The 24216-nt window shown below is 40.7% G+C and overlaps 1 protein-coding gene across 1 annotated transcript in view; it reads right to left on the reverse strand.

The window, feature by feature from the left end:
- Nucleotides 1–7009: 7009 nt before the first annotated feature.
- The window catches only part of LOC147914827 (antigen WC1.1-like), a 114487-nt gene continuing 97280 nt past the window's right edge, over nucleotides 7010–24216 (reverse strand). The window contains exons 5-15 of the mRNA XM_087441926.1: nucleotides 20082–20174; nucleotides 19690–20004; nucleotides 18260–18574; nucleotides 11228–11269; nucleotides 10823–11135; nucleotides 10531–10565; nucleotides 9817–9954; nucleotides 9321–9416; nucleotides 8946–9029; nucleotides 8273–8419; nucleotides 7010–7157 (exon numbers count right to left, since the gene is read on the reverse strand). Coding sequence (XP_087298052.1) covers nucleotides 7012–7157; nucleotides 8273–8419; nucleotides 8946–9029; nucleotides 9321–9416; nucleotides 9817–9954; nucleotides 10531–10565; nucleotides 10823–11135; nucleotides 11228–11269; nucleotides 18260–18574; nucleotides 19690–20004; nucleotides 20082–20174 — 1724 coding nt within the window. The 3' untranslated portion in view covers nucleotides 7010–7011. The remainder of the gene's footprint in view (nucleotides 7158–8272; nucleotides 8420–8945; nucleotides 9030–9320; nucleotides 9417–9816; nucleotides 9955–10530; nucleotides 10566–10822; nucleotides 11136–11227; nucleotides 11270–18259; nucleotides 18575–19689; nucleotides 20005–20081; nucleotides 20175–24216) is intronic.

Genomic DNA, 24216 nt, shown 5'->3' on the forward strand with positions numbered 1-24216 from the left:
TGAACAGAGAACACTAAGACCCTCTGAGAATCACTGAACAGTTGATGAAGACTATGATTTATAGTAACTAATCAGCCGTATAAATGTCTATACTGATAACATGGCTCATCTTCTAAAGACAAGATTTAAACCCAATTTCACCCTTTCTGATAAAAGACTATCCTTGGTGAACACAGTATCTTTAATCCTTCATATAAGACAGGGGCCTAATGTACCAGATAGACATGCTAGCTGGGCCTGATCACAAAGATTGGTCCAAATTTAAACATCACCCTCACTCTATTTCATTAACAACTCAGAAACTAAGAGTATAAAGGACATATATCAGATCAAGGACATTTGATGAACCAGCATAAAAGAATCTAAAAATCAATAAAGTAGAACCTTCAGAATTTTGAAAAGAAAATTCCAACCTAAAGCCTAAATCTAGCTGTATTATTAGTCAAGAATGAGGGAGAATAAAGACTTTTTAGAAACAGGATTCTCAAATTTTTGTTTCCTGCTTACTTTGGCAGGAAGCTATTGGAGAATGTACTCTACCAATACAAAACTGTGAGCCAAAGAGAAAGATAATCCAAAAAGAGAAGTCAAGGGAATCTCCTAGTGATAATGTAAAAAGACCCCAGAATGACAACTGTGCATGATACTATAGTACCATCTGGGACAAATTTCTTGAAGAAGATCAAATCGATAGAACATGTAAGTGCCTAATTATCTGTTGAAGTAATTTAAGGAATTAACAGAGATTTGGGGGTAAAATTAGTGTTAAAACATTGCTGAAAGAAATTGAAGAAGACACAAAGAAATGGAAACATATTCCGTGCTCTTGGATTGGAAGAATTAATATAGTTAAGATGTCCATACTTCCTAAAGCCATCTATAGATTCAATGCAATCCCTATCAAAGTTCCAACAACATTTTTCACAGAAATAGAACAAAGAATCCTAAAATTTATTTGGAACAACAAAAGACCCCGAATAAGTAGAAGAATCCTGAGAAAAAACAACAAAGCTGGAGGTATCACACTCCCTGATTTCAAAATATACTACAAAGCTATAGTAACCAAAACAGCATGGTACTGGCACAAAAACAGACACACAGATCAATGGAATAGAATCGAAAGCCCAGAAATAAACCCACACATCTATGGACAACTAATCTTTGACAAAGGAGCCAAGAACATACAATGGAGAAAAGAAAGTCTCTTCAACAAATGGTGTTGGGAAAACTGGACAGCCACATGCAAAAAAATGAAAGTAGACTCTTACCTTACACCATACACAAAAATTAACTCCAAATGGATTAAAGACTTGAATGTAAGACCTGAAACTATGAAACTTCTAGAAGAAAACATAGGCAGTACACTCTTTAACATCGGTCTTAGCAACATATTTTCAAGCACCATGTCTGACCGGGCAAGAGAAACAATAGAAAAAATAAACAAATGAGACTACATCAAACTAAAAATCTTCTGCACAACAAAGGAAACCATCAACAAAACAAAAGGACAACCTAACAATTGGGAGAAGATATTTGCAAACCGTACATCTGATAAGGGCTTAATCTCCAAAATATACAAAGAACTGATGCATCTCAACAACAAAACAACTAACAACCCAATTAAAAAATGGGCAAAAGGGAATCATACGGTATTTGGCCTTCTCCCTCTGACTTATTTCACTTTGCATTATACCCTCAATGTCCATCCATGTTGTCACAAATGGCTGGATTTCGTCGTTTCTTATGGCTGAGTAGTATTCCATTGTGTATATATACCACAGCTTCTTTATCCATTCGTCCCTTGATGGGCACTTAGGTTGCTTCCAAGTCTTGGCTATTGTGAATAAGGCTGCAATGAACACAGGGGTGCATGTACCTTTGCAAATTGGTGTTTTCAAGTTCTTTGGATAAATACCCAACAGTGGAATAGCTGGATCATATGGTAGTTCTATCGTTGATTTTTTGAGGAATCTCCATACTGTTTTCCATAGTGGCTGCACCAGTTTGCACTCCCACCAGCAGTGTATGAGAGTTCCCTTCTCTCCACATCCTCTCCAACACATGTTGTTTCCTGTCTTGTTAATTATAGCCATTCTGACAGGCGTGAGGTGATATCTCATTGTAGTTTTGATTTGCATTTCCCTGATAGTTAGTGATTTTGAACATCTTTTCATGTGTCTGTTGGCCATCCGTATATCTTCTTTGGAGAAATGTCTGTTCAGGTCTTTTGCCCATTTTTTAATTGGGTTGGTAGTTTTTTTGTTGTTGAGATGCATGAGTTCTTTATATATTTTGGAGATTAAGCCCTTATCAGATGTATGGTTTGCAAATATCTTCTCCCGTATGATTCCCTTCATTAAGTAGTAGATAATAACAACAATAAACAAACACATAGGGACAGAGATTGGATTGGTGGTTACCAGAGGGGAAGGGGGGAGGGTGGAGGGTGAAAGGGATAATTCGGTACATGTGTGTGGTGATGGGTTGTAATTAGTATTTTGGCGGTGAACATGATGTAGTCCATGCAGAAATAGAAGTACAATGATGTACACCTGAAATTTTTGCAATGTTGTAAACCAATGTTACTGCAATAAAAAAAAAAAAAAATGGGCAAAAGACCTGAACAGACATTTCTTCAAAGAAGATATACAGATGGCCAACAGACACATGAAAAGATGTTCAAAATCATTAACTATCAGGGAAATGCAAATCAAAACTACAATGAGATATCACCTCACGCCCGTCAGAATGGCTATAATTAACAAGACAGGAAACAACATGTGTTGGAGAGGATGTGGAGAGAAGGGAACTCTCATACACTGCTGGTAGGAGCGCAAACTTGTGCAGCCACTATGGAAAACAGTATGGAGATTCCTCAAAAAATCAAGCATAGAACTACCATATGATCCAGCTATTCCACTGCTGGGTATTTATCCAAAGATCTTTAAAACATCAATGCATAAAGATACATGCACCCCTGTGTTCATTGCAGCGTTATTCACAATAGCCAAGACTTGGAAGCAACCTAAGTCCCCATCAAGGGACAAAGGGATAAAGAAGATGTGGTATATATACATAATGGAATACCACTCAACCATAAGAAACGATGAAATCCAGCCATTTGTGACAACATGGATGGACATTGAGGGTATTATGCAAAGTGAAATAAGTCAGAGGGAGAAGGTCAAATACCATATGATTTCCTTCATTAAGTAGTAGATAATAACAACAATAAACAAACACATAGAGACAGAGATTGGATTGGTGGTTACCAGAGGGGAATGGGGGAGGGAGGAGGGCGAAAGGGATAATTCGGCACATGTGTGCGGTGATGGGTTGAAATTAGTCTTTGGGTGGTGAACATGATGTAATCTATGCAGAAATAGAAGTATAATGATGTACACCTGAAATTTATACAATGTTATAAACCAATGTTACTGCAATAAACAAAAAATTAAAAAATATATATATATCAACTAATCAAATTGGAAAACAAAATAATTTAATCAAAGGAAATTAAAACATTGTGCAGAAAAAGTATTCATTATACACCACATGACTCAACTAGGGATAGTGTATACATCATAATAATGAAGAATATTAATCTACCAAAATTATTAACATATTTCAGGAATATGTGAAGCATTTGATTTGCAGGTAGAGAAAGTATGGGAGTTAGATAATGCACGAGTTGCACGAAAATGTGCTAAATCCTCATTTTCCATACTGAGAAGGTAAAAGATAACTGACTAAAACAGAAAAAAAAAAGATATTATATAAATATATTGAGGAAGATATCAAAAAATCAACAAAAAGTGTTTTAAAATGTTTGACACTCCTGAGTGAACATGCAGGGAAAGCAGAAGTGAGGACTAGTATTTCTTGTAAGAAGTCTTATCCAGCTTTTGACTCTTTAATTAAATTCATATACAAATTGGTTAAAAATACAAAATGAAACTCACAGGATTGTGTGTGTTTTCAGCTCCATATTTTATTCTTCATTTTTTTTTCATATCATTGACCTAAATGCATATGTTTCTGGCAAGGAAAGCATTAATAGGTCTGTAAACTGGCCGAATTCCTGCTCCAGGACATCAAGGCAGAGCTCTTTGAAAACATTCCGATGGGATTTACTAACTGAAAGATATCCAAGGAAATTCTTATCTACAAGTATTGTATCAGGAGATACCCACTCTGTCAAGATCAATTATTGTATACAAGTCTGTACCTATTTTGGGGATGTGGCTGATTGAAGGATGGAAGTTAACCACAAAAATTCTCTACCTGTATCACTAACAAAGTATAAAAACTGACAAGCCCCAACCCTAAATGGCTTTTTGTGTTTCAACTTGTACCACCCACATAGTTAGAGCTCACCTGTGTCCCAATGTGAAAAGAGAGCTTTTAGGAAGGTGCATCTGCCACTTTGGGGCCCCTCTGAGACAGATTCTTTGTTTGTGCCTACTTTTCCTGTAAAGCTTGGTGTTGGGTAAATTCTATGATTCATTTGACCCTGGTTTGACAATTCCTCTTCTGTGGCACTTCAGTATTAGAAGTTCACATAAAGTGAGGGATGACCATGTCTGATCATTCCACTACCGCAAATTTACTACTTCTGGTCATGAAAGAATTTCATTTAAGCCATATCACCCAAGCCAAAAATTTGGGCTATAGACTGGTAATATCTGGATATGCCAAGTTTTATCATCTGGTTCTGACTTAGAAATTAACTTGTATTGGACAGGTCTTGTGCACCATTCAAAATCCTCTGAACTAGATTTATTGTGGTGATCATTTTGCAATATATACAAATACTGTCATGTTGTAGGTCTGAAACTAATGTAATGTTATATATCAATTATATTTCAATGTTAAAAATTCCTTTTAGCCTCACTTCTTACTCCAGTTACTGCTGAGGTGACCAGTTCCATGCAGGCTTTGACCAGCTCTATGACGGTCATGCTCATGATGCTCCTGCAATGACACCTGCAACTTCATCGTTCCCCGTAGAGATCATAACGTTACCTGCCAAACTAGGTTATTGAACTGGATCTTGGTAAGTCACATAAACCCTGAAATTTTCATGTCTTTGTGACTTTCTCCTCTCTGCCTAGAGTAAGGTATCTATAGGTGTTAAATAACTGAGAAGTTCTGGGAAATTCTAGAGACTTCTAAGGAGTCTTCCCAAATAACATCGGACAGGCCTCAAACAGGCCTATTTCATATGCATACTCCACTCTTCATAGGAGAATTTCCTATAAATTCTTCCCCCACATGACAGTCTAGCTTCTTTGTCATAATTACTACCACGCAGAGAAGTTTTCTGGCTTTTGTTGCAGACCCTGGAATGAGATGCCCTCCAAAACGTCCCCTCACAAAAGACTCATTCACAGGCAACATAGATCACTTGGAATGACTGCCACTTACCTCCCTGAGTCTAAACTCTCTGAAAGTCTGTTCTCCAACTCCAGGCTGCTTTTGGAGCATCCAACCCATAATAGGGCTCACCCTGGAACTCTCCCAAATCTGGGTAGTGAAGCTTCCCTAATTTTTATTGATTCTTATTACCAAAAATTGTAGTAGCTAGCTCTCTATTTTTGGCTTTGTTGACATCATGCACCAGGAGCAAAACAATAATCTTTGTGAGTATACTTTACTCTGTCATTGCTTTCATCACTTCCCTCTAGCCAATGACCATGTATTTGGCATGGGAAGAAGATACGGGCATCTTCTGATCTCCATGCCCTGCCAAAAATTATGACAATTGCAAGAGTGAGTGCAGGTTGGACCCTCAAACAGCGTCCAGAGCCATCAACTAAGTAATAGGTTGGGATGGCTCATAACCAAGCCACCACTCTCAGGTCTTTAATTGGTTCAGCAAACCCTCCACACATTCACTGTGTAATTGGGTGTTTCAGAGATGTGATCTTTCCTTGGTCACCGCTAGAGGATAGCTCTCTATATCCTGAAGAATCACACCAGGATCATGTTTGCATTTTAAACAGTTACCCGGTCAAAGCAATTTTGAAGCAATACGTTTTCAGAGAGGAATCCCACTGGTCTGAAATTCTTTCCCTGATAGTTCAATCCTGTAAGACCTTTCCATTCAAAACCCAAGTGTCTATATTCCTTCTGGATCTCCTCTGTCTAGGATTCCTCTCCCTTACCTTCTTGTCCCACCAGGATACAGATCTGTGGGTGAGTGCCAATTTGTTCTCCATCAACTTGCAGTGAAGAAACATATGAGCTGATATAATTCACCTAGAAGACTTTATAACTGGATAGACAAGAAATGACAATGTCCCGAAGAAATAAGAGGAAGTGATGGAGAAGAAAGACTGAGTTTAATAGGATTTGATAACCAACTAGACATGAAAGAAGAGTAAGGAGGAGTCTGTATGGGATTGAATAATAAATGGAAAAAGTAACCAAGGGAATTAGAGATGGGAAAAAAAAGAGATAGTTATGTAGAATTAGATAATTAATTGAAAAATTGGGCAGGATAAGGAAAGCTGTATCCCTTCTCTCCCACTAGCCAACCTCTCACTTTCAACTTTGAAACTCATACCCAAGTCTGTTGCCTAGGAATTGTTCAAAAACAGATGCTGTGACATCTCAGAGAAGAACATAAACGAATGTGCAGGATTTCATGTGAGTTCGTTGCTAGGAACGAGTGTATGAGTGTGGACCAAGTTTAGAATCCCTTCTCTAAGTAAGAGTGACCTGGAACACTCATGAGCCTGGGCAAAGTAATGCCTTGAGTAGCCTGTGGGGGAGTTAAGAAAACAGGTCAGTTCACTTACCTGGTATTTCTTTTGAGGGAAACTGTGACTGACGACCAATCCTTTAAGAGAAATTGGGATGAAAGTTGCTAAATTATCAACAAAGCAAATTTTATTCAGAATATTTAGTTTTGAGAAATTTCCATATAATACAACTATAGGTCAGCACTACTCTAGTGGAATACAGGCAATTAGAATATCTGTGGCCTCATCTCATTTTTGTACAGCATCACGGGAAAGCCACTGTAGATTTTCCAGGGGCGCTTAGCTCAACATCATCATACCCAGGGTACCCTTCTTCCCCCTGGAGCAGCCAAGGGCTATCTTCTCCTTTCCCAGGATCAGCCGCCTCTCTAGGGAACTGTAGAGAAGAGCCTAAAACAGTAAAGAAAAGTTTGATTATAACTGTGACAAAGGAATAAGACAGTGCTCCACGGTGGAAGCAAGTCAAGTAAGTGATGATGAAAAGCACCCCTGAGGACCCACTAAAGCTCAGGGAGGCACAGAGTAGTTAATATTAGTTACAACAAGGATAAATCAGGGCTATCCTATCAGGATTCAGTCCATGTGGGTCTCTAGGGCCTCAGTTTATCTGAGAAACACTGGATCACAGGAGATCTGTGGCCAACACAGGTGCTCTGTGAAGACTCGTTTCCTGGCTTACAGAATCAGCAAGGAGATGGCACAAGAGTAGTAATAATCACAAGACAGATGTGAAAAATCTTCCTTTCACAACTGACAAGTCTGAATTTACAAGTAGAAGGAGACCGGAGACCACATCTAGAGAAATCTTAGTTCCTCACTGACAGTTCTAACTCAGCTCTAACTCAGCTCTTGGTGTCCTGACTTGTGTTCCAAAACACCCAGAAAAACAATCAGAGGATCCTTCCATTGTTGCTCCTCCCCAAGAAATCACATGGGCGCTAAGATGCAGAAATACTCTTCTCTGGAGAATGAGAGCCTTCATTTAACTGTTGCAATGTCTGGAGCAGATTAGCCCTTAGCTGCACACAATTCTGAGTTTATAATCCACCACCATGGCTTTAATTTTTAAGGCCACCATATATCATAGACTTTGTTCATATCAGTGGTAACATGATCACAGTGCATCTTGAGTTATCAAAATTCCTCACAATTTTCAAAAGTGCATTAATTTTTAAATCCATTACTGCTTTTCACATATGAGTCAACACAAAAATGTTATCAGAACAGTTGTTCCAGTTTTGGATTTGGTAAATATGCTCAATTAATCTGTAAGTATTAATGCAGGCACATCAAGGATAAGGTTATGGAGACATAGATACCAGGAATATAGAGTGATTCCTCCCTCCCAAGAAATCTGACAATATTAAAGGAAGGAATATGGATGAGGTTATGCTATTAAACATATGAGGTCATCCAAATTTTGAATCTACAGGAAAAATGGGCATTGATTCACCCTTTCCAGGACAGAGACAAAAGATTATAAGAGATCAATTAACCCTGCTCACCTGTCTGAGAGGCACTCATGCCATTCCCCTCTTCTGGGGGCACATCCCCCTCACTCATATGAGAGGCAGGAGGAGCCTCAGGCACTGGTACCTCTTCAACATCATCATAACCCTCACTAGGGGCATCAGTCCTCGGAGCTGGGGGTTCTAAGGGCAGACAAGGGCATTGGGTGAAACCAGCATACATGGATTGGCCTAGGTAATACCTAAAATCCCTCTGACCTGGAGGTTCTGATGGCTGCTAAATAGAGGCACCATTCACTCTGTGACTGAACAGGTCTTTTCCAAGACCATACATTGCATTTTGATATGCCCATAAGGCAGGAAAATGTTCCAAATAACTCAATATCTCTTGATTAAAGCTATGCATTTCAAAAATACTCTTAAACCAATGAGCATTACTAAAATATTCTGACAGATTATGCCTTCCATATGTTATTTTTTAAAATAATGTGTGCATGTGGTGACTGAATAAGGGTCGTTGTGGACAGAGAGCCCAGTCTCAACATGAGGCATCACAGAGCAGCCAGAGAAGGAGAAGACTGGACCCCAGCTGGAGACAAGAGACCCCTCTAATCCCAGTCAAAGGAAGACTGTTCCCCCTGGATCTCTTCTCTATGATGGAAATTCTCCTGCCCCCAATACCCAGCAAAGGCAGATCCACTTCTCCTACCTTGAACGCATGTATAGTCAATGTTCTCTGCACCATCACCAGTATAATATGGCAGGTTAGTCACTGATTCATCTGACAGGGACCCTAATGTGGAGAAAAACATCACAAAAACAAACAGAACAACCGTCCGCACACCCATTGACTCTGCGGTAAGGCTGAGATGCAATGCTGGCACAGGCTTGGCTCCTATAGTATAAAGGGAAGTCTCGTAGCTCACAGTGGCTTTGGAGAGCCCAATTCTGGTGGCCTTTGTAGAAGGCTGTCTCTGTGAGCCTGGGATAGATGTGGGGTCTGCAGGTGCTGAGAAGACTTGGCTCATAGCCAGTGTGTGGCTGACAACCAGAGATCCCAGGAAGGCAAGGCAGGGACACACACCTGGGCTGCCCAGCAGATCCTCCATCTTCGGTGTTACAAGAGAATCAATCTCCTCGTACACAGGCTCATCAACAGCATCTTCGAAACTGGCCAAGGCTGAGCAAACCACAAGCAGGTGAGAGATTGCCACCCGAGACACCCCTGAACCAACAGGCTAATCCTTCATTGTCCCTGATGCTCACATGCGGAAAAACCCTCAGGGCTGCCAAACCCTTTTATAGTTCATATCCCATGCACGATGTCTGCACCTTCTACCCTTGTCTGCCCTTGTATCCACAGCTCAGCCCCTACTCTTTCTTGTCTCACATGAGAGGCCATGACTTATGAATCCTAAGGACCTCTGTATATTAAGCCCTTAGAGTTTAACATGGGGCAGATAGAGTGCAAACTAATGTGGTAAGAACAAAGAGCTTGCCCAGTTTTCCGCTTGTCACACCCGGCCCCATTTCCTGCCTCTACACACTTTCCATGTTACCCAATGCCCCCTATAGCCCACCTCTGCGCTCCACTCTCCATCTGTGCAGCTGAGTCACCAGGATGACAAGGACCAGGAAGAGAAGGGCCCCCAGGATGAGGCAGAGGATCCCAGGCAGGGAGAAGATGGCAGAGACAGGATTGGCGCCTGGTCTGGTCCCTAAGGAGAACAAAGCCAATGGGCATAGGGAAACTCCCTTGTGCCAGCATTTCCAGAGATCTCAGGACAATGAAGTCCACTCTCAGACATAACGGGATCACCTGTGACCCTGGGGGGCACCCCCCATGCCTTGTCCTGAAATAAATTCAGCCCCCCTCCACTGTGGTCCAAGGGGGTGCTCAGGATTCTCAGGGAGCTTTCCTGCTACAAGAGCCTCTAGGGGTCAGGGCACACAACTGCAGCCCCTTTTCTTCGGCTTCACCAGACCAGAGCATCAAACAACTCCTGGTATAGGCATCTTGCTGCTGAGGAGAGACACTCATGGGCAGGTGGAAAAATCTTAGATTCTGCAACACAGGAACCAGCCTCCCTTGGACAAAAGGCATGAGAAACTTCTGGCACAGTGGTCCAAGGAAGGGGAAGTTTCCCCAAGGAAAATGCCCTGATGCCTCCCCACCAGCCAGTGGCTCCTCAGGATCTTTCCTTTCCTGAGTTGACTAATTCTGTCAGAGATTCCACAGAACGGGTCCCAAGAATCTGAACATTCTCGCCTGCCCATGGATTGTGGCACTCTACCTGCTGTAGTGGGGAGCAATGTTGTTCTTTTACCTAGAGAGAAAAACAGGAGTTTGGAGCACAGAAATTGGTCAGAGTGCAGGACAGCCCATTTTTCCTGCCTGAGCCCTGAAATCACCCCTCAGTTACCACAATATCAATATTGAGTCCTCCCAACTCCCCTCTCATAGATCCACGGCTACAGCACCTAGATGCTTTCTGAATAAAACTCTCCATCTTACTCCAGCCCAGCCCATTATCCTGCCCCCACCCCTGCAAAACCAGGGTCAAAGCCAAGCTCCTCCACTCATCAGAGCACCTCACTCCAGCATCCTCCTCATGCTTGCAGTTGCTCTGCCCCCAGGGCTTCGCAGCACAGGCCCACAGGGAGGACTCCCTGCCCCTGCACTGCACCTCATCCAGCCAGATCCTCCCATTTCCTGGGCCAAACGCCGCCTTCGGCAGGGCGTCCAGGGCAGAGCCACAGCCCAGCTGCTGACACACCACCTCGGCCTCTGCCAGGCTCCAGGAGTCATCACACACGGTGCCCCAGGAGCCCTCGTGCCAAACCTCCACTCTCCCTGAGCACTTGGTGTCTCCTCCCCTCAGTCGGAGCTTCTCTTTGTCTGAAAAGGCAGCAGCGCCTCCTGTTACCACCCCTGGTGGGAAGGAAGCAGCCCCTGGGAGCCAACAGGGGAGGTAGGAGGGGCTGATGTACCTGTGCAGGGGGCAGCAGTTGGACAGCTCTTGGGTCTCATTCCTGCAGAAGCAGACAGTGGGGAAGCACTGGATCGGGGACAGCTGGGGGCGGTCTGGTCCACAAACAAGATTATCTAAGGTCCGTGGATCAGTCCAAATGGCAAGCAAAAATAACAGGCTTCATAATTAATCTACTGGGCTGGGTTACTGACACCTTCACTGGATGTGACCGCTTGTCACCAGCTGAAATTATTTTATCTGTTTACTCATCTATCACTCTCCACATTCCACAACAAATACAAACACAGACATGAATACACATAACACACACACTCACACACACCCCTGAATGAAAGTTCCACGAGAGGAAAGACCTTGCATTCTTATTCACCTCTGTGTTTCTGCTATAAGACAGTGCCTGGCACATTGTATGCATTCATTCAACAAGTATGTACAGAAAACCTTCTATAAATACTATGTATAGGGGCTTGATAAATATTTATTGAATGAGTGAATAGACGAATAAAATCCAGTGAAATATAATTCCTTTAAATTCTTGCCAGTCAGTAAGACAATAAAGGAAATACAAACTAGTATTAATGGTTTGTAGTAATAAATAGTGAATATTAAAAAAAATAAGTCGAGAATCACAGAAGTAATTTGTATTCAATATTCTACTTATACTTTTTAAAGGGATATTATATAACAGAGTCTATACTTTTCTTACCTATTTTTCAGTATGACATATGGACAAGCAAAGGAGGGAAAGACCTATATTATAGTGAAAGACCTTTTTTTAAAGGAATAGAACAAGTAGAATTTAAAGAAAGATAGATAAGTAGACAGATAGCTAGCTCGTAAGACATAAATATCTGAATGTGCGTCAAATAAATACACTGAGAAAAACTACATTAAGAGAACACAGAGATAACGCAGGACCAAAAAAACACATAAAAGAATTGAAACCAGAGGAAATAGACATAAATTCAAAACAACATGAGAAAACAGAAGTACGTATGATACTTGTCATACCATATTAGAATTGGCATATCCTTTCCATATAATCCTATCAAACCTCCTACCCTAAGCAGTGAACATCTTTGAAAATGATGGCAGGACCTCCTTTGGGTTGTTGCTCACTTTCAGGATTGGAGACCTCACTACCTCTCAACTCATCACGTTTGATTATAGAAAATTATCATCTATATTAAGTCTTATAGTTTAATATCTCTTCACCCTTCCACAGCAGCAAGAAAAAGAGGTGAAGAAAGAGAGGCAAGGAAGGGAGTGAGCCTCTGCCTTCGAAATGTCTATGGCCACACTCTCCCTCAGCAGTGGATTTCAAGCAACTCTTAGCATAGCACCCAAGGTAAACCAGAATGATGTGTGTGTGTGTGCGTGTGTGTGTGTGTGTGTGTCCGTCTGTCTGTGTGTGAAAGAGAGAGAGAAGAGACAGAGAACCAAGTGGCATGAAAAAAATGTTGAAGGAAGAGAAAACACTGAAACTACAAAGGAAGGAAGGAAGGGAGAGAGATGAAGGAAGGTAAGGAGGGAAGGAAGGAGGAAAAAAAGAAGGAAGGGAGGGAGGAAGGAAAGAAGGAAGAGAAGAAGGAGGGGAGGGAGGATAGGAAGGAAGGAGAAAGAAACCAGGAGCAAAGCAACTGCCATCTTTATTTCAGACTTCAAATATCTTAGGATGACTTGTGGGCTTTGTAAGCTTAATGATTTTGGAGCTTCTATACGATTTGGCTTTAGCTTAATAGTCAAGTTATCGAAAAATTCAAGGATTTTCTATCTAGATATGAAGAAGACAACTGAAAATAATTTGTCTTGGGGCCTGCCTGGTGGTGTAGTAGTTAAGCTCACACGGTCCACTTCGGCGGCCCGGGGTTTTGCAGTTTCAGATCCTGGGTGTGGACATACGTGCCACTTATCCAGCCATGCTGTGGCAGGCATCCCACATATAGAGTAGAGGAAGATGGGCACGGATGTTAGCCCAGGGCCAATCTTCCTCAGCAAAAAGAGGAGGATTGTCCACAAATGTCAGCTCAGGGCTAATCTTCCTCACCAAAAAATAAATAAATAATAATAATAATTAGAATTAGAAAGTAATTTGACAATATATATTAAAATTTATGTGTCTGTCTGCTCATGTGTATGTGTATATATATCCTTTGATGTACTACTATCAACACTGTGGGTAATCCTATAGCAATAAATTCACCAGTATGCTGAAATACATGACAAAAATATTTATCGCAAAATTGATTGTAGAGGGGAAAAATTTGAAAACAATTGGACTACCAATATATAGGCAATGGTTATAGGAACTGTAGTACCAATCTCTCATGAACAAAATATAAGGCCATTGTTTTACAAATGAGTTATACCTACCTGGAGGAATATCCATGATATGTTATTAAGTGATAAAAGCCAATTTAGCAATAATGTGTATGATATAATCCAAATTTTGTAAAACAAGACATCATCAAGATCAATTCTTTTATGAGTATGAGTTTGAATATGTTTTTATGAAAATGGAAGAATTTGGAAAATAGTATATATCAGTCTATTAGTCCTATTAGACATCAGGAAGGAGTCATAGGATATGATACATTTCACTTTTTACATTTTATATGTCTTCCCTGCTTACACTAAGTAAGTAATGTTTTTGTAATTTAAATGAAAGAGAAAGGAATCAGTCTCTCTCTAAGCATAAAACAAACTAGTGGAAAAGACACAAACTCCCTAGTGCCAAGGGTGCTACAAGCCTAGCAGGAGCAAGCATGGTTGATTCAGGGAAGAGACACAGAGACCGGCAAAACGAGATATAAGAGAAGGTGGGCTGGCCATCCCTTCACGCCTCCAGTGTCTTTTGCCTGATAGTAGTGTTCGTTCCCCAGGGGACCATCACCAGGGTGAGATTTCCTCATGATAACTACTAAGAGTGAACCCAAACCTGCCTCCTCATAACCTCCATCCATCAGTCAGTGTCCCGCCCTCTGGAGCAGCTCATGGTGAGTCTCCTCCCTCTTTCATGGGAAAGTCCTTCATAATCTGAGGTCAACAATCAGCCACATCTACTCCGGCATTTATGCTAATTAGCCTGACTATAGACTCCCTGTGACATGGTTTTCAGTAGTTTTTGCACTTGAGACACATGCACCTAGACAATGAAATGCGTCAGTGTCACTTTTACAGGTAGTTCACCCTACTATGCATCAACAAATTAATCAATGTGGTAATTAGAATAAATTTATTTCCAGCATTGGATACAACACTTCAGCACCTTACTTTTAATTCTTTGCCCTTTACAGTTTTTCAAAAAAGTTGCGTCTATTTTTCACCATCATTTTATTCTTTGATACTTTTATTTCTGGTTTCTACCCCTCACCCTTAAAAGTGTTCTCATTAAGGCATTCGATGACATATAATGACCTAAATCTATTGAGCACTTTTCAGTTCTCATTTACTTAATGTCCTAGTTGAATTTAACACGTATGACCATCTCCCTTTCCTTGAAAACTTTTTTTAACCTGACTTCCAAACACGGTATTTTCTGGATTCCTATTTCTCTGTCTGCTCTGCATCAGATCCCACGCCAGTTCATGGTGCACTACCCTGCTTTTAAAAGTTAATGTTCCTTGGATTCTGTCCTAGGAATGTTTATTTTCCCAGTGATATCATCCACTTTATCTAAACATCTCTACAACAATTCCCAAATTTATATCTCCCACCCAGATTCCCTTTCTAAAATCAAATTGCATACTTCTATATGCCTAATGACATCTTCATTTCAGTGTTCTCATTCACTTTGAATTCAACATATTCAAAATGGAGCCCATGTATGTCCTCCCATGAGTTTCTGTGTTTCCTAATCAATAAAAGGCACTGCCATCCTTTTAGCAGTCACCCTTGACTCCTGTAAACTGTCCAAGTCACCATTATGCATCTACATTTCCTCTGCAATAATCCTTTATCTTATACTCAAAGGATGTTTTCTTAATGCAAAACTGATTAGTTTGCTTTCCAGCTTAAAAACATTTCAGTTAGTTTTGATTACACCTTCATGAAAGTATTTGTAATTTTGACTACATAATCAAAAAGCTGATTTATTCATTCAAGAACCATCAAATAGGGGCCGGCCCGGTAGCGCAACAGTTATGTGCGCCTGCTCCGCTGCAGCGGCCCCGGGGTTTGACCGTTCAGGATCCTGGCGCGCACCGACGCACTGCTTATCAAGCCATGCTCTGGCAGTGTCCCATATAAAGTGGAGGAAGACGGGCACAGATGTTAGCCCAGGGCCAATCTTCCTCAGCAGAAAAGAGGAGGATTGGCAGATGATAGCTCAGGGCGAGTCTTCCTCACAAAAAAAAAAAAAAAAAGACTATCATATGCCAGGTGCTCTCCACAGCACTGGATATACACTGGTCAATACAATAGTTAGTCAAAGTCCTTGATACCATGGAATTTATAAACTAATAGGAGAGATGGATAATAAACATAAAAATAAATAAATGATCATTTCACATAGTACTAAGTACTATGAAAAACATATAAATATGCTCTAAAACATAAAATACGTTGGGCAAAGGAATTGGAACCCTGCAGGAGATATTGAGAAAAGCAATCAGTGTAGCCGGGGATAACCACGGAGTGTCAGGAGCATGTGATAAAGAATTTTAGGAAAAGTAATAGCATTTAAATTGATATGAGGGGCCTCACCAAGGAAATGACATTTAAAGTGAGAACTGAATGATGAGAAAGTGACAGACAAGCAAAGCAGATAGAACAGCTGGTGCAAGGTCATAAGATGAACAATACCATCTGTCTGGTAAAGAATACTGAGGCATCAAAGCATGGCCAGCCTGCCTTCCCTTACTTCCCTCATGCCTGTCTATTTCATGAACACAAAGAAAATCAACATGTGTATCGGCTGAGTGGAAGAGTGAATGCAGAGGAGGACAGAGTGGTGAGTAGGGGACGGATTCTGTATGGCTTTGTCAATCGGTGTAAGAAATCTGAATTTTACCTTAAGTTGAATAGGAAGCCACTGGAGGCTTATAAGCAAGAAACAAGATGCAAACTAAATTTTAAAACTTTTCTCCGGCTGACAGAGACACAATATATTACAGAGGGCAGAGCGGACCTGGGTGACCACTAAAGACTGTTGGAATAATCCGGGCAAGAGGTGATCTTTCCTGGACTAAGATGAAGTAGAAGGATTAAGAGTATATTTGAGGATACAGCCAACAGAACTTGCTATTATATTGGAAGTGGAGGATGAGGGAAGTGGAGAAATGAAGGTCGACTTCTATACATTGAACTTAAGTAACTAAGTAATGGTAGTGACACTAACCGAAATGAGGAATATAGTAGGGGAGGAAAAGTTAGGAAGAGGAACTGAGAAGGTGGAATCAAACATTCTGCTTTGGACTAAAGTTGAGTTGCCTATTGATATTCAAATGGTGATGACAGGTAGCAATGGAACATACAAGTTAGGAGTTAAGGGAAGAGTTAAGGGCGGAGATCAGCTGTGGAGGTATATATTTGAGAGTTGTCAGTGTATAAATGTCTTCAGGCCGTGGGCCTTAGGGAAGGAGTATAGCTAAGGAAGAGTAGAGAGTCTAATACTCTGATACTCATCGCTGACTGTATTGAGGAAGCACCCACAAATTGGCACCATTAGGGCTCATTTGAGCCCTGGTAATGTCTAAGATCTAGAGGCTGAGAAGAGGACTGCATCCCAGTAAGAATAAGAACAACAATCAATTACATAGAATAAGAACAATCAATGAGGTAGAGTGACTGTCAGGAGGAAAAAAAATTGCAAAGGAAAGAGAAGCCAATGTGTTGAATTGTGCTGAAAAGTCAAGAACAATGAAGGGAGAAAAGTCGACTACATTTTATTTCCTCACCAATTCTGAGGAATGGTAGAGCCTAAAATTTAGTGGGATGAGTTCAGAATAGTAGGAGACACAAAATTGTGGAGACAGAGTGATTATTGGCCATACTTTTGGAAACTTGACTGTGGAGGAAAGATTAGAGGGATGAGGAAGCAGCTAGGGGGGAAACTGGGGTCAAGGAAAAATGTTCATTTGTTCATGTGTTTTTCAAGACGTGGGGAGGGAATTGGGGTCAAGGAAAAATGTTCATTTGTTCACGTGTTTTTCAAGACGTGGGATACTTAAGCCCATTTATACATTGATGAGAATAAACTAGGAGTCAGGGAGAAATTGATTGTCCAGAGGAAGAGAGCATAATTGAAGAGATGAACTCTCTGACATGGTGACTGTAGTTAGAGTCTGTAGCGTGAGCAAAAAATCTGACCTAAGAAAAGGACTGAGGCCACTAATCTAGGAGGCCAAGTAGAGAGCATGTGCACACACCACAAGGAGTTCATGGTAGACTGTTCTAATATCTCAGTGAGGTAAAAGGCAAGATCATGATTTGAGAATGGATAGTGAGAATCAGGTGTTGACAGTGTGAGGAGAGCAGAGAAAATGTAAAAAATAATTTTAAAGATAGGGTAAGCACACATATTGGAGAAGTACAGTAGAACTTGGGGGCAGTGTGGAGTGCCCAGTAAAGAACGTGCATGAGTTCGAAAACAGACTAGCAACATGACTGTGTGTTATTCTCCTGCCTTTTTCACTAGTCCAGTGCAGGCAAGGAGAACTTAGGCAGTTGCCTTTACCCAGGTTTGGAGTTTGCCAGGTGTGCTTCACAAGAGGAGGCAAGAAAGTTGCTCTACCAACAGACTGACTCCTAATTAGTTAGCAATTCCTTAGAAAGTTTATCAGAGCATTATTCATGCTTCCCATATGTTCAACCCAATCTACTTGGTATTTTTCACATAAATGGCTGTCAGGACAGGTTTCCTTATTTTTTCCTTTGAAACAAGATGGGATCATGTAGATTAAATAATCTTCATACAAACTTCATTTTGTAGACTTATCTTATACTCATCACTTAGATTTGAAAATATAAAATCTCACTAACAACATACCACATTGTTGAGACAGACAAATAGAAACAGACAGTAATTCACCTGTACACATGATATAAGCTTCCTGTCTTGGAAGGCATGAACTGTATTTCCAAGGGTCAGAAGGACACACCCAGAGAGAGGTATCAGTTTTCCGACACTGGATTCCGTCTACCCACCGGGGTCTAGAACCTTCTCTAAAGGCAACAGAAGAGTTGAGGGTGCCACTGTCCCCACAGCCAAGCTGTCTGCAGATCATGGACAAGGTCATGGCTTCCATGGGGCTGCGGCAGACACTGCCCCAGGTCCCGTTGTAGAAAACTTCCAGCCACCCAGCACACTCCTGGTCCTCGCTCACCATCCTGAGGGCCAGGAACTCTAAAATGGAAAGGGGGAAGATACAGGGCACAGTGAGCATTCCAGTCAATGCTCTGATTTTCTTTATCCCACAGATTGTGAACACACATCGCTGGCTCTGCTGAGGAAGCACCCCCCAGGTGGCAAGACTGAAATCTGTCTCCGTTTTACCTGACTTTGCCCATTTGTGTCTGTCTTTCTATTTCTACCACAGAGATGCAATGGAATGCGAACTGAGAGACCACTGACCTGGGCACTTTGTGTAGAGGGAAAGCTGAATCCTGCATCCTGACAGAACTTCTGAAAGGTATGTGAAAGGGAGTGTGGATAGCGGAGTGGAAGGCAGAATAATGCACCACCAAAGATGCCTACATCCTAATCCCTGGAACCTCAGAATATGTTACCTTACATGGCAAAAGGGACTTTACAGATGTAATTAAGATAAGGACCTTGGGATGGTGAGATTGAGATGGTGAGACCTGGAGTACTGTGGATTAACCAGGTGAGCGAATCTAATCACATCCTCAGACCTACTATCCTTAAAAACACATAACCATTCCCAGCTTCAGTCAGAGGGAAATGTGACTATACAAGAATGGTCAGAGGGAGGCAATGTTGTCTGTTTGAAGAAAAAGAAAGGGAGCTATGAGCCAACGAATGCACAATGCCCCTAGAAACTAGAAAAGCTATCTTTCTCAGAGCCTCCAGAAAAAATGCAGACCTCTCATCACCTTGATGCCAGCCCAGTGAGACCCTTGTCAGACTTCTAATGTACCGAATTGTCAAATAACAAATTTGTGTTATTTTAAAACACTAATTATGTGGTAATTCATTACAACAGCAATAGGAGCTCAAGATTTTACTACCATAGGTAGCAGAAGAGTGAGCCCTGCTTTCAAACGGAAACTCTGTAAGAAATGGCTCTGCCAGGAGATATTGCCGAGAAGGAAGGACCAGAACCTCTGCTACAGTCGGAGAAACGAAAGCACCTAATCTTCATAACTGCTAGAAAGACAGGCACTATGGAAGGAAGCTTTCTCCTCTGGCCTTTTCAGCAACACCACCTCCAGGTTCACACTCCCATCCCCGAAAGCCCCACCTCCTCCCTCAGCCTACAGACAATGTGAAGCACAGACCTGAGCAGATGACCCCTGCGTCCTCCTTGTGCCTGCAGTCATGCTGCCCCCAGCCCCGGGAAGGGCAATTCCACACGTGGGACTCCTTTCCTGTGCAGTTCAGGTCATCCAGCCAGATGGGGTCTGATCCCGCCCCGAAGTGAGCAGAGACTGTGGCGTTGAGGGCTTCTCCACAGCCCAGCTGTCTGCACACCACGTGGGCATCGTTCAGGTCCCAGCTGTCATCACAGATGGTGCCCCAGGAGCCCTGGTGAAGGATCTCCACTCTGCCGGCACAGGGACCACCCCCATCCACCAGGCGGAGCTGTCTGCTGTCTGAGGAGAGAGAGTCATCTTAATGGGGCATTTAACAGGGAATGAGAAGGGTTTTCTGGCCTTGTGGGACCCCTCACCTGAGCAGTTGGCAGGACTCTCCTCTGAGGCTGCAGAGCCTGCTGGTTCAGACACAGAGTCGTTGCACTGGGCCAACAGCTGGGTCTGGTTTCCTGCAGAAACCACAGTGGTCAGAGGGTTAGTAGGGTTGAAGAACAGGAAATTGAATTAAAGTAAATAACCTAGTGATGGGGTCTGAGATGAAAGCTGTAACAGTAGTCATGTTATCATAATTTAAGAGTTCACCTTCTTTATGGAGACTTCTGCTTCTGACAATGCCAAATTGTCTGTTTCAAGCCAAGCATTGCACTAAGAATGAGTTTAGAATAGCAGGACTATATCAATTGTGTTTGAAAGTGTGGTAGAGCTACAAAGCAGTGAGAATTTTTGGAGCCAAGCTCTCAGAGAGAAGTAAAGGGCGGAGGTGAGCCACTTTCCCCTTGAGGCCTTTATCAGAGGCAATAGCTGAGACTCTGAAAAGCTCAGCAGAGATTTGTCAGACTCACAGGGCTTGGGGAACCCAAAGTGTAGCTCAGGGTCAGCCAAGGAGGAGGAGCTCGTCAACCAGAACACTTGTACCACATAAGGAAGCATGAACTGAAAGTAGACTATTGCTCACAGCTTCTAATCACTTCACTTCCTTTCAAATAAGGTGATTTACCTGTAAATCAAGTGCCCGGAGGAAGCAAAATAAAATGCTTTCTGAAAGATTTCTACAATTTTCAATCTACAATGCCTGTCCATCAAAAATACTCGAGTATAAAAGAGAAGAGATTTGATGAAAAACCAGGGGAAAGAAGAGGCAGTACAAGAAATTTACAAGGCATCCTGCTATTGGAGTTACCTGGCAGGGAGTTTAAATTACTATGATAGAAATGTTCAAGGAATTAAACAACGAGATAGTGTTATGGCAGAGAAATGATAACAGAGAATCGAATTAAAAATCTAGACCAGAAAAAGTCAATATTTGAAATAAGAACCCAAAGGATGAGTGTAATAGCACATTAGATCAGCACGAGATAGAAATAGTAACATGGAAGACCAGAAAAAAATACAAACTGAAGCACAGAAAGACAGAATATGGAAAATATAAAAAAGGACGTAAAGACATGCTGAAAAGGTCTAATATTCATGTACACTAAGTCCTAGACACCTAAAGCCACAATTGACAGAAGTAAAAGTAGAAATTTAAAATGCAACAATCACAATGGCATATTTAATACATCTATGGTGTTTTTTAAACATATCCACAAAATCTTTAATACGGCATCCTTTGAGAGGTGGGGTTTATGCCTCCTCCTTTTGAATCTTGGTTGACCTTAGTGAGTTGCTTGTAAGAAATAGAATGCGGTGAAAGTAACACTACTTGACCTTCAACACTAGGTCGGAAAAGTCATGCAGCCTCCCCTGAAATCACTTAGGACATTCGCTTTATGAGAAGTCTGCTTGTCGAGACTACATGCTGGAGAGACTATCACATGCAGGTTCTCCGGCCAACAACCCGGCTGAACTTCCAGCCATCAGCCATGTTAGTGAACCTCCTGGATTCCCAGCCCCTGTCTTCAGATGACGTCAGCCCCTGCAACAACATGAGAGATCCCACGAGAGAACTGAAAACTGAGCCCTTCCCAGATTCATGGCCCAGGAAATCACAAGCAAAAAAAAAAAAAGGAGTTTTAAGCTGCTAGATTTAGGGGGGAAATTTGTTATGCAGCAATAGTAACCAGAACACTTACACTTACCATGTTACTGAGTATTTACTAAAGACAAATGAAAATGTTTGTCTTCAAAAGGACTTGTAGATGCATGTTCATAGTATCTTTATTTGTAATAGCCCCAAATTGGGATGCCACGTAAAACATGTGACATTGTTTTGGGGACAAAGTAACAGGCAGAAGCTGTAAGGGCTTAAAGAGACTATTAGCAGAAACCTGATGGGCCTGGGCAATGCTGTCAATGAGGTCTTAAAGGAAGTAAGGAAAATATGATGAGAAGCTGGGGGAAAAATGATCATAACAGTGATCTGTGTTATGTAAAATAAAACAGTTGCTTTAAGTGGTTTTATTTTGAAATAATTGGTTATGCAGCAATAGTAACCAGAAAACACTTTTTTATCATTCTCTCAGAAACTGATAGAGCAACTAGTCAGTAAATATCTATAATATTTGAATGGTATGACAGTAAATATGCGCCTTAAACCACAGGTTACACATTATTCCAAGGGCATACAGGACATTTACCAAAACTGATCACGTTATACAAAAAATGAGATACAAAAGTTTTTCAAAGGACTGAAATCATTAAAAATATGATGTTTAAGTAGAATTAAGCTAGAAACAAACAAAAGACAAATAGTAAAATCAACTATATTGAGGTATCATTTTCATGCAATAAAATACACTTCGTTTAAGAGTACTCATTGTGTTTTGACAACTGTATGTACCAGTATAACCACCACCACAATTAAAATACAAAATATATGCATGACCTCATAAAGTGCCTGTATGCCTTTTGCAGCTAATAAAAGCCCCCACAAATCCAGCCCCACGCAAACACTGATCTGTCTTCTATCACAACAGATTAGTTTCATATTTTCTAGAATTCAATAAAGTCACACATTATACGCTACGTTTTGTATGGTTTCTTTCACTCACATGTTTTGAGATTTATCCGTGTAGTTGCATTTACCAGCAGTTTATTCTTTCTATTGTTAAAAAGGTTTCCACTATAGGAATATGCCATAATTTGTTTATCTATTCTGTTAAAGAAAATTTGGGTGGTTTACATTTTGCTCTAGTGAATACAGATGCTTGAAATTTCTTGCCTAATATTTTTTCTGGGCATATATTTCAATTTATCTTTGGTAAATATCTAACAGTACAATTGTTGGGTAACATGGTAAGTGTATGTTTACATTGAGAAAAAACTTGATTTTTCCAAAAGGGTCATTTCCTTTTAAATTACCACGAGGAATGTATAAGAGTTCTAATTAATCCACATCCTTGCCAAAACTTGGACTTGTCTGTTTCACTTCAGCCATTCCAGTTTGTGAAGTTATATCTCCTTATACTTTAATTTGAATGTCCTTAAAAGTCAGTGATGTTGAGTATTTGCTTATTGGCCATTTGTATATTATCTTATGGGAAGCGTCTCTTTGAATCTTTTGTCCTTTTTTGAACTGGGTATTTGTTTTCTTATTTTTGAGTTGTAAGTTCTTTATATATTCTAGATACAAATCCTCCGTCAGATATGTGCATTGCAAATAATTTCTCCCTATCAGCTGAATATCTTTTCATTGTCTTAATGTTTTCTTTCAAAAAGCAAAAGGTTTTAATCTTGATGAAGATCATCACTCATTTTTTTTTTTTTTTTTTTTTTTTTTTGGTGAGGAATATCAGCCCTGAGCTAACACTCATGCCAATCCTCCTCTTTTGTTGCTTGGGAATTTTTTGGGTGGGGATGGGGGTTTATTTTTTTCCCCATGCAGATATCCAGTTACCCATCATTTTTGAAAGAGACTACACTTTCTCATTTGAAATATTTTGATGCCTTTGTAGAAAATCAACTTATTATACATATGTTTGGGTCTATTACTGAATTCTACTAAGTTCCATTGATCTATTTTTCTATCCTTACTCAAAGACCACATTGTCTTGGATACTTTGTAGAAATCTCGGTATCAGGTTACTTCCCTTTTTGCTCTTCTTTTTAAAATTGTTTTGTCCTTTCCAGTTCTTTCCCATTTTAATATATATTTTAAAATTGGCTTATAAATTTCTACAAAAAAATACTGCTGGAATTTTGGTTGGGATTGCATTGATTGTATGGATCAATTGGGGACAACCGACAACTTAACTATATTGAGTTTTCTAATCCATGAACATGGTATATAACTCTATTTATTTAGATGCTCTGTAACTTTTATCGTATGTAAAGGCCTTTAAATATTTTGTAAAGTTTCTTCCTACATATTTAATGCTTTTGATACTGTTATAAGTGGAATTTTTTCCATTTTTTCCTAATTTTTGCTAGTATAAAGAAATATAATATATTGGTTTTATGCCTCATTGGTCATTAGCCAAGACAGTCTATGTGCACAGTTCAACTATTTGTAAGTCATCAATATACAATCCTTAAACAATGTGAACAAGCTGG

This window comes from Ceratotherium simum, chromosome 17 (assembly GCF_057802395.1).
Source record: "Ceratotherium simum simum isolate JZ-2026a chromosome 17, ASM5780239v1, whole genome shotgun sequence".
NCBI lineage: Eukaryota > Metazoa > Chordata > Mammalia > Perissodactyla > Rhinocerotidae > Ceratotherium > Ceratotherium simum.